General features: G+C 38.0%; 1 protein-coding gene across 5 annotated transcripts in view; it reads left to right on the top strand.

The window, feature by feature from the left end:
* The window catches only part of LOC106608253 (ryanodine receptor 3), a 288,745-nt gene that overhangs the window by 251,023 nt on the left and 19,425 nt on the right, over positions 1-18,297 (top strand). For all 5 annotated transcript variants that reach the window (XR_006770345.1, XM_045721102.1, XM_045721103.1 and 2 more), the window contains 8 exons: positions 208-1,215; positions 1,337-1,623; positions 2,251-2,294; positions 3,237-3,405; positions 3,866-3,952; positions 7,302-7,490; positions 7,757-7,887; positions 8,205-8,247. Coding sequence is in view for 4 of the 5 variants with exons in the window: in XM_045721102.1 (XP_045577058.1) it covers positions 208-1,215; positions 1,337-1,623; positions 2,251-2,294; positions 3,237-3,405; positions 3,866-3,952; positions 7,302-7,490; positions 7,757-7,887; positions 8,205-8,247 (1,958 nt within the window). In the remaining variant the exon portion in view is untranslated. The remainder of the gene's footprint in view (positions 1-207; positions 1,216-1,336; positions 1,624-2,250; positions 2,295-3,236; positions 3,406-3,865; positions 3,953-7,301; positions 7,491-7,756; positions 7,888-8,204; positions 8,248-18,297) is intronic.

An 18,297-nucleotide genomic window follows, 5' to 3' on the forward strand; every position in this document is an offset into this window, starting at 1 on the left:
GAATCCCCGAGCTGACAAAGTAAAAATCTGTGGTTCTGCCCCTGAACAAAGCAGTAAACCCATTGTTCCTAGGCTGTCATTAAAAATAAGAATTTGTTCTTAACTGACTTACCTAGTAAAATAAAAGTAAGTAGTTAGGGAGGTTAAGTAAGTAAGTAAGTAAGTGCAAAATGCCATTGATTCCTATTCCTATGTGGTGTCTCCTAGGCAATGTGGTGAATGGAACGATTGGAAAGCAGATGGTGGACACTCTGGTGGAGTCCTCCAGCAACGTAGAGATGATCCTCAAGTTCTTTGACATGTTCCTCAAGATCAAGGACCTGACCACCTCTGACAACTTCAGGGAGTATGACCCTGATAACAAGGGGGTCATCTCCAAAAAAGATTTCCAGAAGTCCATGGAGAACCAGAAGCAGTACACCCAGTCGGAGATTGAGTTCCTGCTCTCCTGTGCCGAGGCCGATGAGAACGACATGTTCAACTACGAGGAGTTTGTGGAGCGGTTCCACGAGCCAGCCAAAGACATTGGCTTCAACATAGCCGTGCTGCTCACTAACCTCTCTGAGCACATGCCTCACGACCCCCGTCTGGCCACCTTCCTGGAACCGGCCGAGAGCGTGCTGAACTACTTTGAGCCATACCTGGGCCGCATTGAGATCATGGGTGGAGGGAAGCGCATCGAGAGGGTCTACTTTGAGATCAGCGAGTCCAGCCGCACACAGTGGGAGAAGCCACAGGTCAAAGAGTCCAAGAGACAGTTCATCTTTGACGTGGTCAACGAGGGTGGAGAGAGCGAGAAGATGGAGATGTTTGTGAACTTCTGCGAAGACACGATCTTTGAGATGCAGCTAGCATCTCAGATCTCGGAGCCAGAAGTGGTGGAGCGCCCGGAGGAGGAAGAGGAGGAGGTGCACAACCTTCTAGAAGAGCTGGCTGAGCAAGAAGAGGAGAGAGAGCTGGAGGCTTCCTCGGCTTTCACCATGGTCTGCGTCTCCGCTAAGAAGAAGATCTCCAACTTCAGAGAGATGCTGACCTTCAAGAGCCTCAAGAAGCAGTACAAGAAGTCCAAGAAGCTGAGCATGAAGGAGGTGATCCTTGGGTTCTTCTCCTTCTTCTGGACACTCTTTGCAGGGTTCTTCAAGGGGATCTACAGCCTCATCTTCGGATTCTTCCACCTCATCTGGTCATCCATGTTCGGAGGAGGCCTCGTCGAAGGTGGGATCTTGATATCTTCTATTTTTGTTTGATCTCTTTGGTTTAATTGTTTTAGGATAATGTTAATAATGGTGTTGCAACGTTTTGTTTAAATGGACTTTAAATTATATTTGATTTGAAGGAGCCAAGAACATGAAGGTGACAGACATCTTGGGCAATATGCCCGATCCCACCCAGTTCGGTATCCACGGCGACGTGTTGGAGACAGAGAAGGTGGAGGTGAGTGACTCGGTGTCGGGCGGAACAGACCAGGCCATCAAACCATCGGACAAGGCAGAGCAGGACATCTTAATGGAGATGATTAATCCGATGCCAAAGAAAGGGGAAGGGTTAAAACATGTTGATCCTGGACTGGGAGACGTCTCTGAGAATCTGACCGCTGAGACCACCGCCACTGTGGAGAAGAAGGTGAGCATTCTGTTGGCCTTTCTCTAAAACAGTAGGTAAAGGGAATACATTAAATACAATGGTGATTCTTAATGAACAGTTCTCAGTAAAATGCTGGGCTTGTTTCACATGGATGGTGTCACCAATAAGTATCCTCTGTAACCTTCTATTGTCCTTCTCATGTAGAAGCCTGAACCTCTGTAACCTTCTATTGTCCTTCTCATGTAGAACGCTGAACCTCTGTAACCTTCTATTGTCTGTCTCATGTAGAACGCTGAACCTCTGTAACCTTCTATTGTCCTTCTCATGTAGAACGCTGAACCTCTGTAACCTTCTATTGTCTGTCTCATGTAGAATGCTGAACCTCTGTAACCTTCTATTGTCCTTCTCATGTAGAAGCCTGAACCTCTGTAACCTTCTATTGTCCTTCTCATGTAGAACGCTGAACCTCTGTAACCTTCTATTGTCTGTCTCATGTAGAACGCTGAACCTCTGTAACTTTCTATTGTCCTTCTCATGTAGAACGCTGAACCTCTGTAACCTTCTATTGTCTGTCTCATGTAGAATGCTGAACCTCTGTAACTTTCTATTGTCCTTCTCATGTAGAACGCTGAACCTCTGTAACCTTCTATTGTCTGTCTCATGTAGAATGCTGCTTCTGAACCAACGGAGTCGGAACCAGAGAAAGCAGAGTGAGTGGTCTACACTATTTATTGATCTCTGTGTGCATGTTTCCTTCAGCTATGTAACATGGAGGGCATGTTCAAATCTTAATTCAATCTTTATTTACTTTATTTAAAGTGTTTACCGTAAATTCCGGACTATAAGCCGCAACTTTTTTCCCACGCTTTGAACCTCGCGGCTTAAACAATGATGCGGCTAATATATGGATTTTTCCCGCTTCAAATTTTTTTTCTTCTCAAAAAAACACATTCTGTGACGTGTTCAGTTTTTTGGCGACATGAAGCTTTCATTAGACCAATAAAATTGACGAACGGGTTAAGGTCAAACAGTGACGAGAGCGACAATGAAAACGATCCGATATCGGATGAAGCAATTCTGAGGCTATTCAACTCCGACACCGAAGGAGATGACTTCAGTGGTTTCAGTGCACAGGAGGAGGAAGATAGTGACCAATGAATTTCTTGGTAGGCTACTGTTTACTGCTAATTTTTTATTTTTTGGTACAAGCCGTGCTTCGTTAAAGCCTATTTATTTTTGTTACAAGCCGTGTTTCGTTAAAGCCTGTGTAAAGTTCATTTGTTTCAATGTACCAGTAGGCACCTGCAGCTTCTAGACATGTGCGGCATATTTATGTTCAAAATAATATATTTTTTTAATTCAGTGGGTGCACCTTATATTCAGCTTATATTCAGCTTATATGCGCTCAATAGTCCGGAAATGACGGTAAATAAAAAATCCGGTGCTCGGTTTCTCGCATCTTGACAGTTTGTTATCACAAATAAGAGTCTGATCTTAATTGCTCATTATTTCTTAAAATTGAAATAATTAAATGAAATGAGTGTGTTGTGTTGTATTGTGTTGTGTTGGGGTTTCAGCTCTCTAACAGATGTCAGAGGTATTTGCTGGTGTCAGATTGATAACAGATCGGCGGTCATCTTGTGTTCTCACAGCACAGAGAAGAAGGAAAAGGAAGACAAGGTCAAGGTGGAGCAGCCTAAAGAGGAAATGGCTCAGGATAAGCCCGTTCTCAAGTCCAGAAACGGCCAATCAAAGGAGGCTCCTACTTCCTTCTTTGCCAGCTTCTTGGCTGGGCTGGAGGTCTACCAGGCCAAGATGCTGGTAATACATCAGACATTGTACTTGTTCAAGATCGACTACAGCTTTGGGTATTGAGTGCGGGAAATGTGCAGTAAAATTTAAATATTTATTATTATTATAATTATTATATTGCAGTTGGAGACTGCAAACTAACTGAACTGATTTGCATCCTAAATAACTGCTTATTATTTGAAGATCAGTCCGTTTGTTTAGTCGGTGATCAGCGACTGATCAGAATTGATGCTCTCAAACACAGCCGTTGTTATTCTGCCTGCCACATGCTGTCAATAGTGACCTTCCATGTCATCTTCTTTGCAGTCACGCTCACCTCAGAAGATTGATATGTATTATCATGACTAAATTAATTATCATGACTAAATGTATTATCATGACTAAATGTATTATCATGACTAAATATATTATCATGACTAAATATATTATCATGACCAAATGTCTAACTTTGTGTTCTATGTGGTTGCAGAACACGCTGGCTCGAAACTTCTACAACATGCGTTTCCTGGCTCTGTTTGTGGCGTTTGCCATCAACTTCATTCTACTGTTCTACAGGGTAATTTACAGTGATACACATTACAGGGTTTTCTTGCTCTCTCTTCTACAAGATACAAATAATTATTGCTGAGATGGAGAGATTACATTTTTTTTATTTTATTTATTTTTTATTTACATACAGTGCGTTCGGAAAGTATTCAGTCCCCTTCAATTTTCCAAATGTTACTTTACAGCCTTATTCTAAAATGTATTTTTTTTTTAATATTCTCATCAATCTACACACAATACCCCATAATGACGAAGCAAAAACAGGTTTTTAAACATTTTTGAAAATGTATTAAGAAAAAAAACTGAAAAATTTACATTTATGTAAGTATTCAGACCCTTTACTCAGTACTTTGTTGAAACACCTTTGGCAGTGAGTACAGCCTCGAGACTTCTTGGATATGACGCTACAAGCTTGGCATACGTGTATTTGGGGAGTTTTTCCCATTCTTCTCTGCAGAAACTCTCAAGCTCTGTCAGGTTGGATGGGGAGTGTTGCTGCACAGCTATTTTCAGGTATCTCCAGAGTTGTTTGCTTGGGTTCAAGTCCGGGCTCTGTCTGGGCCACACAAGGACATTCAGAGACTTGTCCCGAAGCCACTCCTGCGTTGTCTTGGCTGTGTGCTTAGGGTCATTGTCCTGTTGGAAGGTGAACCTTCACCCCAGTCTGAGGTCCTGAGCGCTCTGGAGCATGTTTTCATCAAGGATCTCTCTGTACTTTGCTCTGTTCATCTTTCCCTCGATCCTGACTAGTCTCCCAGTCCCTGTCGCTGAAAAACGTCCCCACAGCATGATGCTGCCACCACCATGCTTCACAGTAGGGATGGTGCAAGGTTTCCTCCAGATGTGACGCTTGGCATTCAGGCAGAGTTCAATCTTGGTTTCATCAGACCAGAGAATCTTGTTTCTCATGGTCTGAGAGTCCTTAGGTGCCTTTTGGCAAACTCCAATTGGGCTGTCATGTACCTTTTACTGAGGAGTGGCTTCTGTCTAGCCACTCTATCATAAAGTCCTGATTGGTGGATTGCTACAGAGATGGTTGTCCTTCTGGAAGGTTCTCCCATCTCCACAGAGGAACTCTAGAGCTCTGTCAGAGTGACCATTGGGTTCTTGGTCACCTCCCTGACCAAGGCCCTTCTACCCCGATTGCTCAATTTGGCCAGGGGGCCAGCTCTAGGAAGAGTCTAGTTCCACAGATCTGTGCCTTGATACAATCCTGTCTCGGACCTTTACGGACAAATCCTTCGACCTCATGGCTTGGTTTTTGCTCTGACATGCACTGTCAACTCTGGGACCTTATATAGACAGATACAGTTGAAGTCGGAAGTTTACCTACACTTAGGTTGGAGTCATTAAAACTCGTTTTTCAACAACTCCACAAATTTCTTGTTAACAAACTATAGTTTTGGCAAGTCGGTTAGGACATCTACTTTGTGCATGACACAAGTCATTTTTCCAACAATTGTTTACAAACAGATTATTTCACTTATAATTCACTGTATCACAATTCCAGTGGGTCAGAAGTTTACATACACTAAGTTGACTGTGCCTTTAAACAGCTTGGAAAATACCAGAAAACGATGTCATGGCTTTAGAAGCTTCTGATAGGCTAATTGACATGATTTGAGTCAATTGGAGGGGTATCTGTGGATGTATTTCAAGGCCTACCTTCAAACTCAGTGCCTCTTGCTTGACATCATGGGAAAATCAAAAGAAATCAGCCAAGACCTCAGAAAGAAAATTGTAGACCTCCACAAGTCTGGTTCATCCTTGGGAGCAATTTGCAAATGCCTGGAGGTACCACGTTCATCTGTACAAACAATAGTACACAAGTATAAACACCATGGGACCACACAGCCGTCATACCGCTCAGGAAGGAGACGCATTCTGTCTCCTAGAGAAGAACGTACTTTGGTGAGAAAAGTGCAAATCAATCCCAGAACAACAGCAAAGGACCTTGTGAAGATGCTGTTGGAAACAGGTACAAAAGTATCTATATCCACAGTAAAACGAGTCCTATATCGACATAACCTGAAAGGCCGCTCAGCAAGGAAGAAGCTACTGCTCCAAAACCACCATAAAAAAGCCAGACTACGGTTTGCAACTGCACATGGGAACAAAGATCATACTTTCTGGAGAAATGTCCTCTGGTCTGATGAAACAAAAATAGAACTGTTTGGCCATAATGACCATCGTTATGTTTGGAGGAAAAAGGGGGAGGCTTGCAAGCCGAAGAACACCATCCCAACCTTGAAGCACGGGATGGACTAGTGCACTTCACAAAATAGATGTCATCATGAGGCAGGAAAATATTGTGGATATATTGAAGCAAAATCTCAAGACATCAGTCAGAAAGTTAACGCTTGGTCGCAAATGGGTCTTCCAAATGGACAATGACCTCAAGCATACATCCAAATTTGTGGCAAAATGGCTTAAGGACAACAAAGTCAAGGTCTTGGAGTGGCCATCACAAAGACCTGACCTCAATCCTATAGAAAATTTGTGGGCAGAACTGAAAAAGCATGCGCGAGCAAGGAGGCCTACAAACCTGACTCAGTTACACCAGCTCTGTCAGGAGGAATGGGCCAAAATTCACCCAACTTATTGTGGGACGCTTGTGGAAGGCTACCCAAAACGTTTGACCCAAGTTAAACAATTTAAAGGCAATGCTACCAAATACTGAGTGTATGTAAACTTCTGACCCACTGGGAATGTGATGAAAGTAATAAAAGCTGAAATAAATCATTCTCTCTACTATTATTCTGACATTTCACATTCTTAAAATAAAATGGTCATCCTAACTGACCTAAGACAAGGATTAAATGTCAGGAATTGTGAAAAACTGAGTTTAAATGTCTTTGGCTAAGGTGTATGTAAACTTCCCACTTCAACTGTATGTGCCTTTCCAAATCAAGTCCAATCAATTGCATTTACCACAGGTGGACTCCAATAATGTTGTAGAAACATCTCAAGGATGATCAATGAAAACAGGATGGACCTGAGCTCAATTTTGAGTCTCATAGCAAACGGTCTGCATACTTATGTAAATTAGGTATTTCTGTTTTTTAATTGTAATACATTTGCAAAATTCTCTAAAAACCTGTTTTCGCTTTGTCATTATGGGTTATTGTGTGTACATTGATAAGGAAAACATGTATTTAATCAATTTTCGAGTAAGGCTGTAACGTAACAAAATTTGAAAAAAGTCAATGGGTCTGAATACTTTCCAAATGCACTGTCAATAACCAGGCTATTGTGTGTCAACTTTGAGACAAGATTGTGAGGTATTTGTTTGCTGGGTTTTTACCATATCTGTCATTGAAATAAAAACACATTTTCTCCTGTGGGTTGTTTTCCCTCAGGTGACTGCTGCTGAGGATGATGAGGATGACTCCTGGACTAGTTCTGATGATGAAGATGAAGATGAAGGTGGTGAGGAGTACTTTGTCCTGGAGGAGAGTACAGGCTACATGGCCCCTATTCTGTGTTTCCTGGCTGTGTTCCACACTGCCCTCTCTATCCTCTGTTTGGTTGGCTACTACTTTCTCAAGGTGATTACAATCGTTGAATCAATCAATCTATCAATCAGTATGACTGGTGTTTATTACAGTCAACTGTTCACATCAATCCACATCATTATCATCTTTCTTTCTTTCTTTCTTTCTTTCTTTCTTTCTTTCTTTCTTTCTTTCTTTCTTTCTTTCTTTCTTTCTTTCTTTCTTTCTTTCTTTCTTTGTGTCTGTCATTCCATTCTATTCTCTTCTTCCTCCATGTTTCTTCTCTCACCCGTTCTCTCGGTCATCCGTTTCCCTCCCAGGTGCCTCTGGTGGTGTTTAAGAGAGAGAAGGGGATCGCCAGGCTGTTGGAGTTTGAAGGTCTCTACATCACAGAGCAGCCGGCAGACGATGACATCATGGGACAGTGGGACCGCCTCGTCATCAACACCCCGTGAGTCATACCACCGAGGAAAACCTGACTTGGACTGAAACAGGTGCCGGAACTCAATTCGGGCACCGATACTGTTTATATTTAGTCGCAGGAACTCCACAATACTTTTTGAGCTAATCTATAAGAGGTGCAGGAACTCAAGCAGTAGAACATTTGAGGTGCTGTTATTCAGTTCCGGTGAGCTCCTGGCTAATTCAAGCAATGTGTACACTAATATTAAAAAGTCTGTTGAAAATGTCACCAGCTTCAGATGAATGTTCCTAATAGAATTGTAGAGAAACTGAACTATATCTGTTGTCCCTCTTATGTTTCTGCAGATCCTTCCCCAATAACTACTGGGACAAGTTTATCAAACGGAAGGTACAAGTACAGCCTTATTCACACAGGATTCCACACTAATACTATACACATATAACTACATGGTGTAGTATAGCAATCATATAAACCCAAATCAAATGTCTTTCCCTGTGTCCTCTGTCATGAATAAGTATGGAGATCTGTATGTGTCTGTTCTGTCTATAGGTCATTAATTAGTATGGAGATCTGTATGTGTCTGTCTATAGGTCATTAATTAGTATGGAGATCTGTATGTGTCTGTCTATAGGTCATTAATTAGTATGGAGATCTGTATGTGTCTGTCTATAGGTCATTAATTAGTATGGAGATCTGTATGTGTCTGTTCTGTCTATAGGTCATTAATTAGTATGGAGATCTGTATGTGTCTGTTCTCTATAGGTCATTAATTAGTATGGAGATCTGTATGTGTCTGTTCTTCTATAGGTCATTAATTAGTATGGAGATCTGTATGTGTCTGTCTATAGGTCATTAATTAGTATGGAGATCTGTATGTGTCTGTTCTGTCTATAGGTCATTAATTAGTATGGAGATCTGTATGTGTCTGTTCTGTCTATAGGTCATTAATTAGTATGGAGATCTGTATGTGTCTGTTCTGTCTATAGGTCATTAATTAGTATGGAGATCTGTATGTGTCTGTCTATAGGTCATTAATTAGTATGGAGATCTGTATGTGTCTGTCTGTCTATAGGTCATTAATTAGTATGGAGATCTGTATGTGTCTGTCTATAGGTCATTAATTAGTATGGAGATCTGTATGTGTCTGTTCTGTCTATAGGTCATTAATTAGTATGGAGATCTGTATGTGTCTGTTCTTATAGGTCATTAATTAGTATGGAGATCTGTATGTGTCTGTCTATAGGTCATTAATTAGTATGGAGATCTGTATGTGTCTGTTCTTCTATAGGTCATTAATTAGTATGGAGATCTGTATGTGTCTGTCTGTCTATAGGTCATTAATTAGTATGGAGATCTGTATGTGTCTGTCTATAGGTCATTAATTAGTATGGAGATCTGTATGTGTCTGTCTATAGGTCATTAATTAGTATGGAGATCTGTATGTGTCTGTTCTGTCTATAGGTCATTAATTAGTATGGAGATCTGTATGTGTCTGTCTATAGGTCATTAATTAGTATGGAGATCTGTATGTGTCTGTCTATAGGTCATTAATTAGTATGGAGATCTGTATGTGTCTGTCTGTCTATAGGTCATTAATTAGTATGGAGATCTGTATGTGTCTGTCTATAGGTCATTAATTAGTATGGAGATCTGTATGTGTCTGTTCTGTTATAGGTCATTAATTAGTATGGAGATCTGTATGTGTCTGTCTTATAGGTCATTAATTAGTATGGAGATCTGTATGTGTCTGTCTATAGGTCATTAATTAGTATGGAGATCTGTATGTGTCTGTCTATAGGTCATTAATTAGTATGGAGATCTGTATGTGTCTGTTCTCTATAGGTCATTAATTAGTATGGAGATCTGTATGTGTCTGTCTATAGGTCATTAATTAGTATGGAGATCTGTATGTGTCTGTTCTGTCTATAGGTCATTAATTAGTATGGAGATCTGTATGTGTCTGTTCTGTCTATAGGTCATTAATTAGTATGGAGATCTGTATGTGTCTGTCTATCAGGTCATTAATTAGTATGGAGATCTGTATGTGTCTGTTCTATAGGTCATTAATTAGTATGGAGATCTGTATGTGTCTGTCTCTATAGGTCATTAATTAGTATGGAGATCTGTATGTGTCTGTCTATAGGTCATTAATTAGTATGGAGATCTGTATGTGTCTGTTCTGTATAGGTCATTAATTAGTATGGAGATCTGTATGTGTCTGTTCTGTCTATAGGTCATTAATTAGTATGGAGATCTGTATGTGTCTGTTCTATAGGTCATTAATTAGTATGGAGATCTGTATGTGTCTGTTCTATAGGTCATTAATTAGTATGGAGATCTGTATGTGTCTGTTCTGCTATAGGTCATTAATTAGTATGGAGATCTGTATGTGTCTGTCTATAGGTCATTAATTAGTATGGAGATCTGTATGTGTCTGTCTATAGGTCATTAATTAGTATGGAGATCTGTATGTGTCTGTTCTGTCTATAGGTCATTAATTAGTATGGAGATCTGTATGTGTCTGTCTATAGGTCATTAATTAGTATGGAGATCTGTATGTGTCTGTCTATAGGTCATTAATTAGTATGGAGATCTGTATGTGTCTGTCTGTCTATAGGTCATTAATTAGTATGGAGATCTGTATGTGTCTGTCTATAGGTCATTAATTAGTATGGAGATCTGTATGTGTCTGTCTATAGGTCATTAATTAGTATGGAGATCTGTATGTGTCTGTCTGATAGGTCATTAATTAGTATGGAGATCTGTATGTGTCTGTCTATAGGTCATTAATTAGTATGGAGATCTGTATGTGTCTGTCTATAGGTCATTAATTAGTATGGAGATCTGTATGTGTCTGTTCTGTCTATAGGTCATTAATTAGTATGGAGATCTGTATGTGTCTGTCTATAGGTCATTAATTAGTATGGAGATCTGTATGTGTCTGTCTATAGGTCATTAATTAGTATGGAGATCTGTATGTGTCTGTTCTTCTATAGGTCATTAATTAGTATGGAGATCTGTATGTGTCTGTCTATAGGTCATTAATTAGTATGGAGATCTGTATGTGTCTGTTCTATAGGTCATTAATTAGTATGGAGATCTGTATGTGTCTGTCTGTCTATAGGTCATTAATTAGTATGGAGATCTGTATGTGTCTGTTCTGTCTATAGGTCATTAATTAGTATGGAGATCTGTATGTGTCTGTCTATAGGTCATTAATTAGTATGGAGATCTGTATGTGTCTGTCTGTCTATAGGTCATTAATTAGTATGGAGATCTGTATGTGTCTGTTCTGTCTATAGGTCATTAATTAGTATGGAGATCTGTATGTGTCTGTCTATAGGTCATTAATTAGTATGGAGATCTGTATGTGTCTGTTCGTCTATAGGTCATTAATTAGTATGGAGATCTGTATGTGTCTGTTCTGTCTATAGGTCATTAATTAGTATGGAGATCTGTATGTGTCTGTCTATAGGTCATTAATTAGTATGGAGATCTGTATGTGTCTGTTCTGTCTATAGGTCATTAATTAGTATGGAGATCTGTATGTGTCTGTTCTATAGGTCATTAATTAGTATGGAGATCTGTATGTGTCTGTTTCTATAGGTCATTAATTAGTATGGAGATCTGTATGTGTCTGTCTATAGGTCATTAATTAGTATGGAGATCTGTATGTGTCTGTCTATAGGTCATTAATTAGTATGGAGATCTGTATGTGTCTGTTCTGTCTATAGGTCATTAATTAGTATGGAGATCTGTATGTGTCTGTCTGTTATAGGTCATTAATTAGTATGGAGATCTGTATGTGTCTGTCTATAGGTCATTAATTAGTATGGAGATCTGTATGTGTCTGTTCTGTCTATAGGTCATTAATTAGTATGGAGATCTGTATGTGTCTGTCTATAGGTCATTAATTAGTATGGAGATCTGTATGTGTCTGTCTATAGGTCATTAATTAGTATGGAGATCTGTATGTGTCTGTTCTGTCTATAGGTCATTAATTAGTATGGAGATCTGTATGTGTCTGTCTATAGGTCATTAATTAGTATGGAGATCTGTATGTGTCTGTCTATAGGTCATTAATTAGTATGGAGATCTGTATGTGTCTGTCTATAGGTCATTAATTAGTATGGAGATCTGTATGTGTCTGTTCTGTCTATAGGTCATTAATTAGTATGGAGATCTGTATGTGTCTGTCTATAGGTCATTAATTAGTATGGAGATCTGTATGTGTCTGTCTATAGGTCATTAATTAGTATGGAGATCTGTATGTGTCTGTCTGTCTATAGGTCATTAATTAGTATGGAGATCTGTATGTGTCTGTCTATAGGTCATTAATTAGTATGGAGATCTGTATGTGTCTGTCTATAGGTCATTAATTAGTATGGAGATCTGTATGTGTCTGTTCTTATAGGTCATTAATTAGTATGGAGATCTGTATGTGTCTGTTGTCTATAGGTCATTAATTAGTATGGAGATCTGTATGTGTCTGTCTATAGGTCATTAATTAGTATGGAGATCTGTATGTGTCTGTTCTGTCTATAGGTCATTAATTAGTATGGAGATCTGTATGTGTCTGTCTATAGGTCATTAATTAGTATGGAGATCTGTATGTGTCTGTCGCTATAGGTCATTAATTAGTATGGAGATCTGTATGTGTCTGTCTATAGGTCATTAATTAGTATGGAGATCTGTATGTGTCTGTCTATAGGTCATTAATTAGTATGGAGATCTGTATGTGTCTGTTCTATAGGTCATTAATTAGTATGGAGATCTGTATGTGTCTGTCTATAGGTCATTAATTAGTATGGAGATCTGTATGTGTCTGTCTTCTATAGGTCATTAATTAGTATGGAGATCTGTATGTGTCTGTTCTCTATAGGTCATTAATTAGTATGGAGATCTGTATGTGTCTGTCTGTCTATAGGTCATTAATTAGTATGGAGATCTGTATGTGTCTGTCTCTATAGGTCATTAATTAGTATGGAGATCTGTATGTGTCTGTCTCTATAGGTCATTAATTAGTATGGAGATCTGTATGTGTCTGTCTATAGGTCATTAATTAGTATGGAGATCTGTATGTGTCTGTTCTGTCTATAGGTCATTAATTAGTATGGAGATCTGTATGTGTCTGTCTATAGGTCATTAATTAGTATGGAGATCTGTATGTGTCTGTCTGTCTATAGGTCATTAATTAGTATGGAGATCTGTATGTGTCTGTTCTGTCTATAGGTCATTAATTAGTATGGAGATCTGTATGTGTCTGTCTATAGGTCATTAATTAGTATGGAGATCTGTATGTGTCTGTTCTGTCTATAGGTCATTAATTAGTATGGAGATCTGTATGTGTCTGTTCTGTCTATAGGTCATTAATTAGTATGGAGATCTGTATGTGTCTGTCTATAGGTCATTAATTAGTATGGAGATCTGTATGTGTCTGTCTATAGGTCATTAATTAGTATGGAGATCTGTATGTGTCTGTTCTGTCTATAGGTCATTAATTAGTATGGAGATCTGTATGTGTCTGTCTATAGGTCATTAATTAGTATGGAGATCTGTATGTGTCTGTCTATAGGTCATTAATTAGTATGGAGATCTGTATGTGTCTGTTCTGTCTATAGGTCATTAATTAGTATGGAGATCTGTATGTGTCTGTCTATAGGTCATTAATTAGTATGGAGATCTGTATGTGTCTGTCTATAGGTCATTAATTAGTATGGAGATCTGTATGTGTCTGTTTCTATAGGTCATTAATTAGTATGGAGATCTGTATGTGTCTGTCTGTCTATAGGTCATTAATTAGTATGGAGATCTGTATGTGTCTGTCTATAGGTCATTAATTAGTATGGAGATCTGTATGTGTCTGTCTCTATAGGTCATTAATTAGTATGGAGATCTGTATGTGTCTGTCTGTCATAGGTCATTAATTAGTATGGAGATCTGTATGTGTCTGTCTATAGGTCATTAATTAGTATGGAGATCTGTATGTGTCTGTCTTCTATAGGTCATTAATTAGTATGGAGATCTGTATGTGTCTGTTCTGTCTATAGGTCATTAATTAGTATGGAGATCTGTATGTGTCTGTCTGATAGGTCATTAATTAGTATGGAGATCTGTATGTGTCTGTTCTGTCTATAGGTCATTAATTAGTATGGAGATCTGTATGTGTCTGTCTATAGGTCATTAATTAGTATGGAGATCTGTATGTGTCTGTCTGTCTATAGGTCATTAATTAGTATGGAGATCTGTATGTGTCTGTTCTGTCTATAGGTCATTAATTAGTATGGAGATCTGTATGTGTCTGTTCTGTTATAGGTCATTAATTAGTATGGAGATCTGTATGTGTCTGTCTATAGGTCATTAATTAGTATGGAGATCTGTATGTGTCTGTCTATAGGTCATTAATTAGTATGGAGATCTGTATGTGTCTGTCTATAGGTCATTAATTAGTATGGAGATCTGTATGTGTCTGTCTATAGGTCATTAATTAGTATGGAGATCTGTATGTGTCTGTTCTGTCTATAGGTCATTAATTAGTATGGAGATCTGTATGTGTCTGTCTATAGGTCATTAATTAGTATGGAGATCTGTATGTGTCTGTCTATAGGTCATTAATTAGTATGGAGATCTGTATGTGTCTGTTCTGTCTATAGGTCATTAATTAGTATGGAGATCTGTATGTGTCTGTCTATAGGTCATTAATTAGTATGGAGATCTGTATGTGTCTGTCTATAGGTCATTAATTAGTATGGAGATCTGTATGTGTCTGTTCTGTCTATAGGTCATTAATTAGTATGGAGATCTGTATGTGTCTGTCTGTCTATAGGTCATTAATTAGTATGGAGATCTGTATGTGTCTGTCTATAGGTCATTAATTAGTATGGAGATCTGTATGTGTCTGTCTATAGGTCATTAATTAGTATGGAGATCTGTATGTGTCTGTTCTGTCTATAGGTCATTAATTAGTATGGAGATCTGTATGTGTCTGTCTATAGGTCATTAATTAGTATGGAGATCTGTATGTGTCTGTCTATAGGTCATTAATTAGTATGGAGATCTGTATGTGTCTGTCTATAGGTCATTAATTAGTATGGAGATCTGTATGTGTCTGTCTATAGGTCATTAATTAGTATGGAGATCTGTATGTGTCTGTCTATAGGTCATTAATTAGTATGGAGATCTGTATGTGTCTGTCTATAGGTCATTAATTAGTATGGAGATCTGTATGTGTCTGTTCTGTCTATAGGTCATTAATTAGTATGGAGATCTGTATGTGTCTGTTCTGTCTATAGGTCATTAATTAGTATGGAGATCTGTATGTGTCTGTCTATAGGTCATTAATTAGTATGGAGATCTGTATGTGTCTGTTCTGTCTATAGGTCATTAATTAGTATGGAGATCTGTATGTGTCTGTCTATAGGTCATTAATTAGTATGGAGATCTGTATGTGTCTGTCTATAGGTCATTAATTAGTATGGAGATCTGTATGTGTCTGTTCTGTCTATAGGTCATTAATTAGTATGGAGATCTGTGTGTGTCTGTCTATAGGTCATTAATTAGTATGGAGATCTGTATGTGTCTGTCTATAGGTCATTAATTAGTATGGAGATCTGTATGTGTCTGTTCTGTCTATAGGTCATTAATTAGTATGGAGATCTGTATGTGTCTGTCTATAGGTCATTAATTAGTATGGAGATCTGTATGTGTCTGTCTGTCTATAGGTCATTAATTAGTATGGAGATCTGTATGTGTCTGTCTATAGGTCATTAATTAGTATGGAGATCTGTATGTGTCTGTCTATAGGTCATTAATTAGTATGGAGATCTGTATGTGTCTGTTCTGTCTAGGTCATTAATTAGTATGGAGATCTGTATGTGTCTGTTCTGTCTATAGGTCATTAATTAGTATGGAGATCTGTATGTGTCTGTTCTGTCTATAGGTCATTAATTAGTATGGAGATCTGTATGTGTCTGTCTATAGGTCATTAATTAGTATGGAGATCTGTATGTGTCTGTTCTGTCTAGGTCATTAATTAGTATGGAGATCTGTATGTGTCTGTCTATAGGTCATTAATTAGTATGGAGATCTGTATGTGTCTGTCTATAGGTCATTAATTAGTATGGAGATCTGTGTGTCTGTTCTGTCTATAGGTCATTAATTAGTATGGAGATCTGTATGTGTCTGTCTATAGGTCATTAATTAGTATGGAGATCTGTATGTGTCTGTCTATAGGTCATTAATTAGTATGGAGATCTGTGTGTCTGTTCTGTCTATAGGTCATTAATTAGTATGGAGATCTGTATGTGTCTGTCTATAGGTCATTAATTAGTATGGAGATCTGTATGTGTCTGTCTATAGGTCATTAATTAGTATGGAGATCTGTATGTGTCTGTCTATAGTTCATTAATTAGTATGGAGATCTGTATGTGTCTGTCTGTTATAGGTCATTAATTAGTATGGAGATCTGTATGTGTCTGTCTATAGGTCATTAATTAGTATGGAGATCTGTATGTGTCTGTTCTGTCTATAGGTCATTAATTAGTATGGAGATCTGTATGTGTCTGTCTATAGGTCATTAATTAGTATGGAGATCTGTATGTGTCTGTCTATAGGTCATTAATTAGTATGGAGATCTGTATGTGTCTGTTCTGTCTATAGGTCATTAATTAGTATGGAGATCTGTATGTGTCTGTTCTGTCTATAGGTCATTAATTAGTATGGAGATCTGTATGTGTCTGTCTATAGGTCATTAATTAGTATGGAGATCTGTATGTGTCTGTCTATAGGTCATTAATTAGTATGGAGATCTGTATGTGTCTGTTCTGTCTATAGGTCATTAATTAGTATGGAGATCTGTATGTGTCTGTCTATAGGTCATTAATTAGTATGGAGATCTGTATGTGTCTGTTCTGTCTATAGGTCATTAATTAGTATGGAGATCTGTATGTGTCTGTTCTGTCTATAGGTCATTAATTAGTATGGAGATCTGTATGTGTCTGTCTATAGGTCATTAATTAGTATGGAGATCTGTATGTGTCTGTTCTGTCTATAGGTCATTAATTAGTATGGAGATCTGTATGTGTCTGTCTATAGGTCATTAATTAGTATGGAGATCTGTATGTGTCTGTTCTGTCTATAGGTCATTAATTAGTATGGAGATCTGTATGTGTCTGTCTATAGGTCATTAATTAGTATGGAGATCTGTATGTGTCTGTCTATAGGTCATTAATTAGTATGGAGATCTGTATGTGTCTGTCTATAGGTCATTAATTAGTATGGAGATCTGTATGTGTCTGTCTATAGGTCATTAATTAGTATGGAGATCTGTATGTGTCTGTTCTGTCTATAGGTCATTAATTAGTATGGAGATCTGTATGTGTCTGTTCTGTCTATAGGTCATTAATTAGTATGGAGATCTGTATGTGTCTGTTCTGTCTATAGGTCATTAATTAGTATGGAGATCTGTATGTGTCTGTTCTGCTATAGGTCATTAATTAGTATGGAGATCTGTATGTGTCTGTCTATAGGTCATTAATTAGTATGGAGATCTGTATGTGTCTGTTCTCTATAGGTCATTAATTAGTATGGAGATCTGTATGTGTCTGTCTATAGGTCATTAATTAGTATGGAGATCTGTATGTGTCTGTCTATAGGTCATTAATTAGTATGGAGATCTGTATGTGTCTGTTCTGTCTATAGGTCATTAATTAGTATGGAGATCTGTATGTGTCTGTTCTGTCTATAGGTCATTAATTAGTATGGAGATCTGTATGTGTCTGTTCTGTCTAGGTCATTAATTAGTATGGAGATCTGTATGTGTCTGTTCTGTCTATAGGTCATTAATTAGTATGGAGATCTGTATGTGTCTGTCTATAGGTCATTAATTAGTATGGAGATCTGTATGTGTCTGTTCTGTCTATAGGTCATTAATTAGTATGGAGATCTGTATGTGTCTGTCTATAGGTCATTAATTAGTATGGAGATCTGTATGTGTCTGTCTATAGGTCATTAATTAGTATGGAGATCTGTATGTGTCTGTTCTGTCTATAGGTCATTAATTAGTATGGAGATCTGTATGTGTCTGTCTATAGGTCATTAATTAGTATGGAGATCTGTATGTGTCTGTCTATAGGTCATTAATTAGTATGGAGATCTGTATGTGTCTGTCTGTCTATAGGTCATTAATTAGTATGGAGATCTGTATGTGTCTGTCTATAGGTCATTAATTAGTATGGAGATCTGTATGTGTCTGTCTATAGGTCATTAATTAGTATGGAGATCTGTATGTGTCTGTCTGTCTATAGGTCATTAATTAGTATGGAGATCTGTATGTGTCTGTCTATAGGTCATTAATTAGTATGGAGATCTGTATGTGTCTGTCTATAGGTCATTAATTAGTATGGAGATCTGTATGTGTCTGTCTATAGGTCATTAATT

The sequence above is a fragment of the Salmo salar genome, chromosome ssa06, assembly GCF_905237065.1.
Source record: "Salmo salar chromosome ssa06, Ssal_v3.1, whole genome shotgun sequence".
In the NCBI taxonomy this organism is placed as follows: Eukaryota; Metazoa; Chordata; class Actinopteri; order Salmoniformes; family Salmonidae; genus Salmo; species Salmo salar.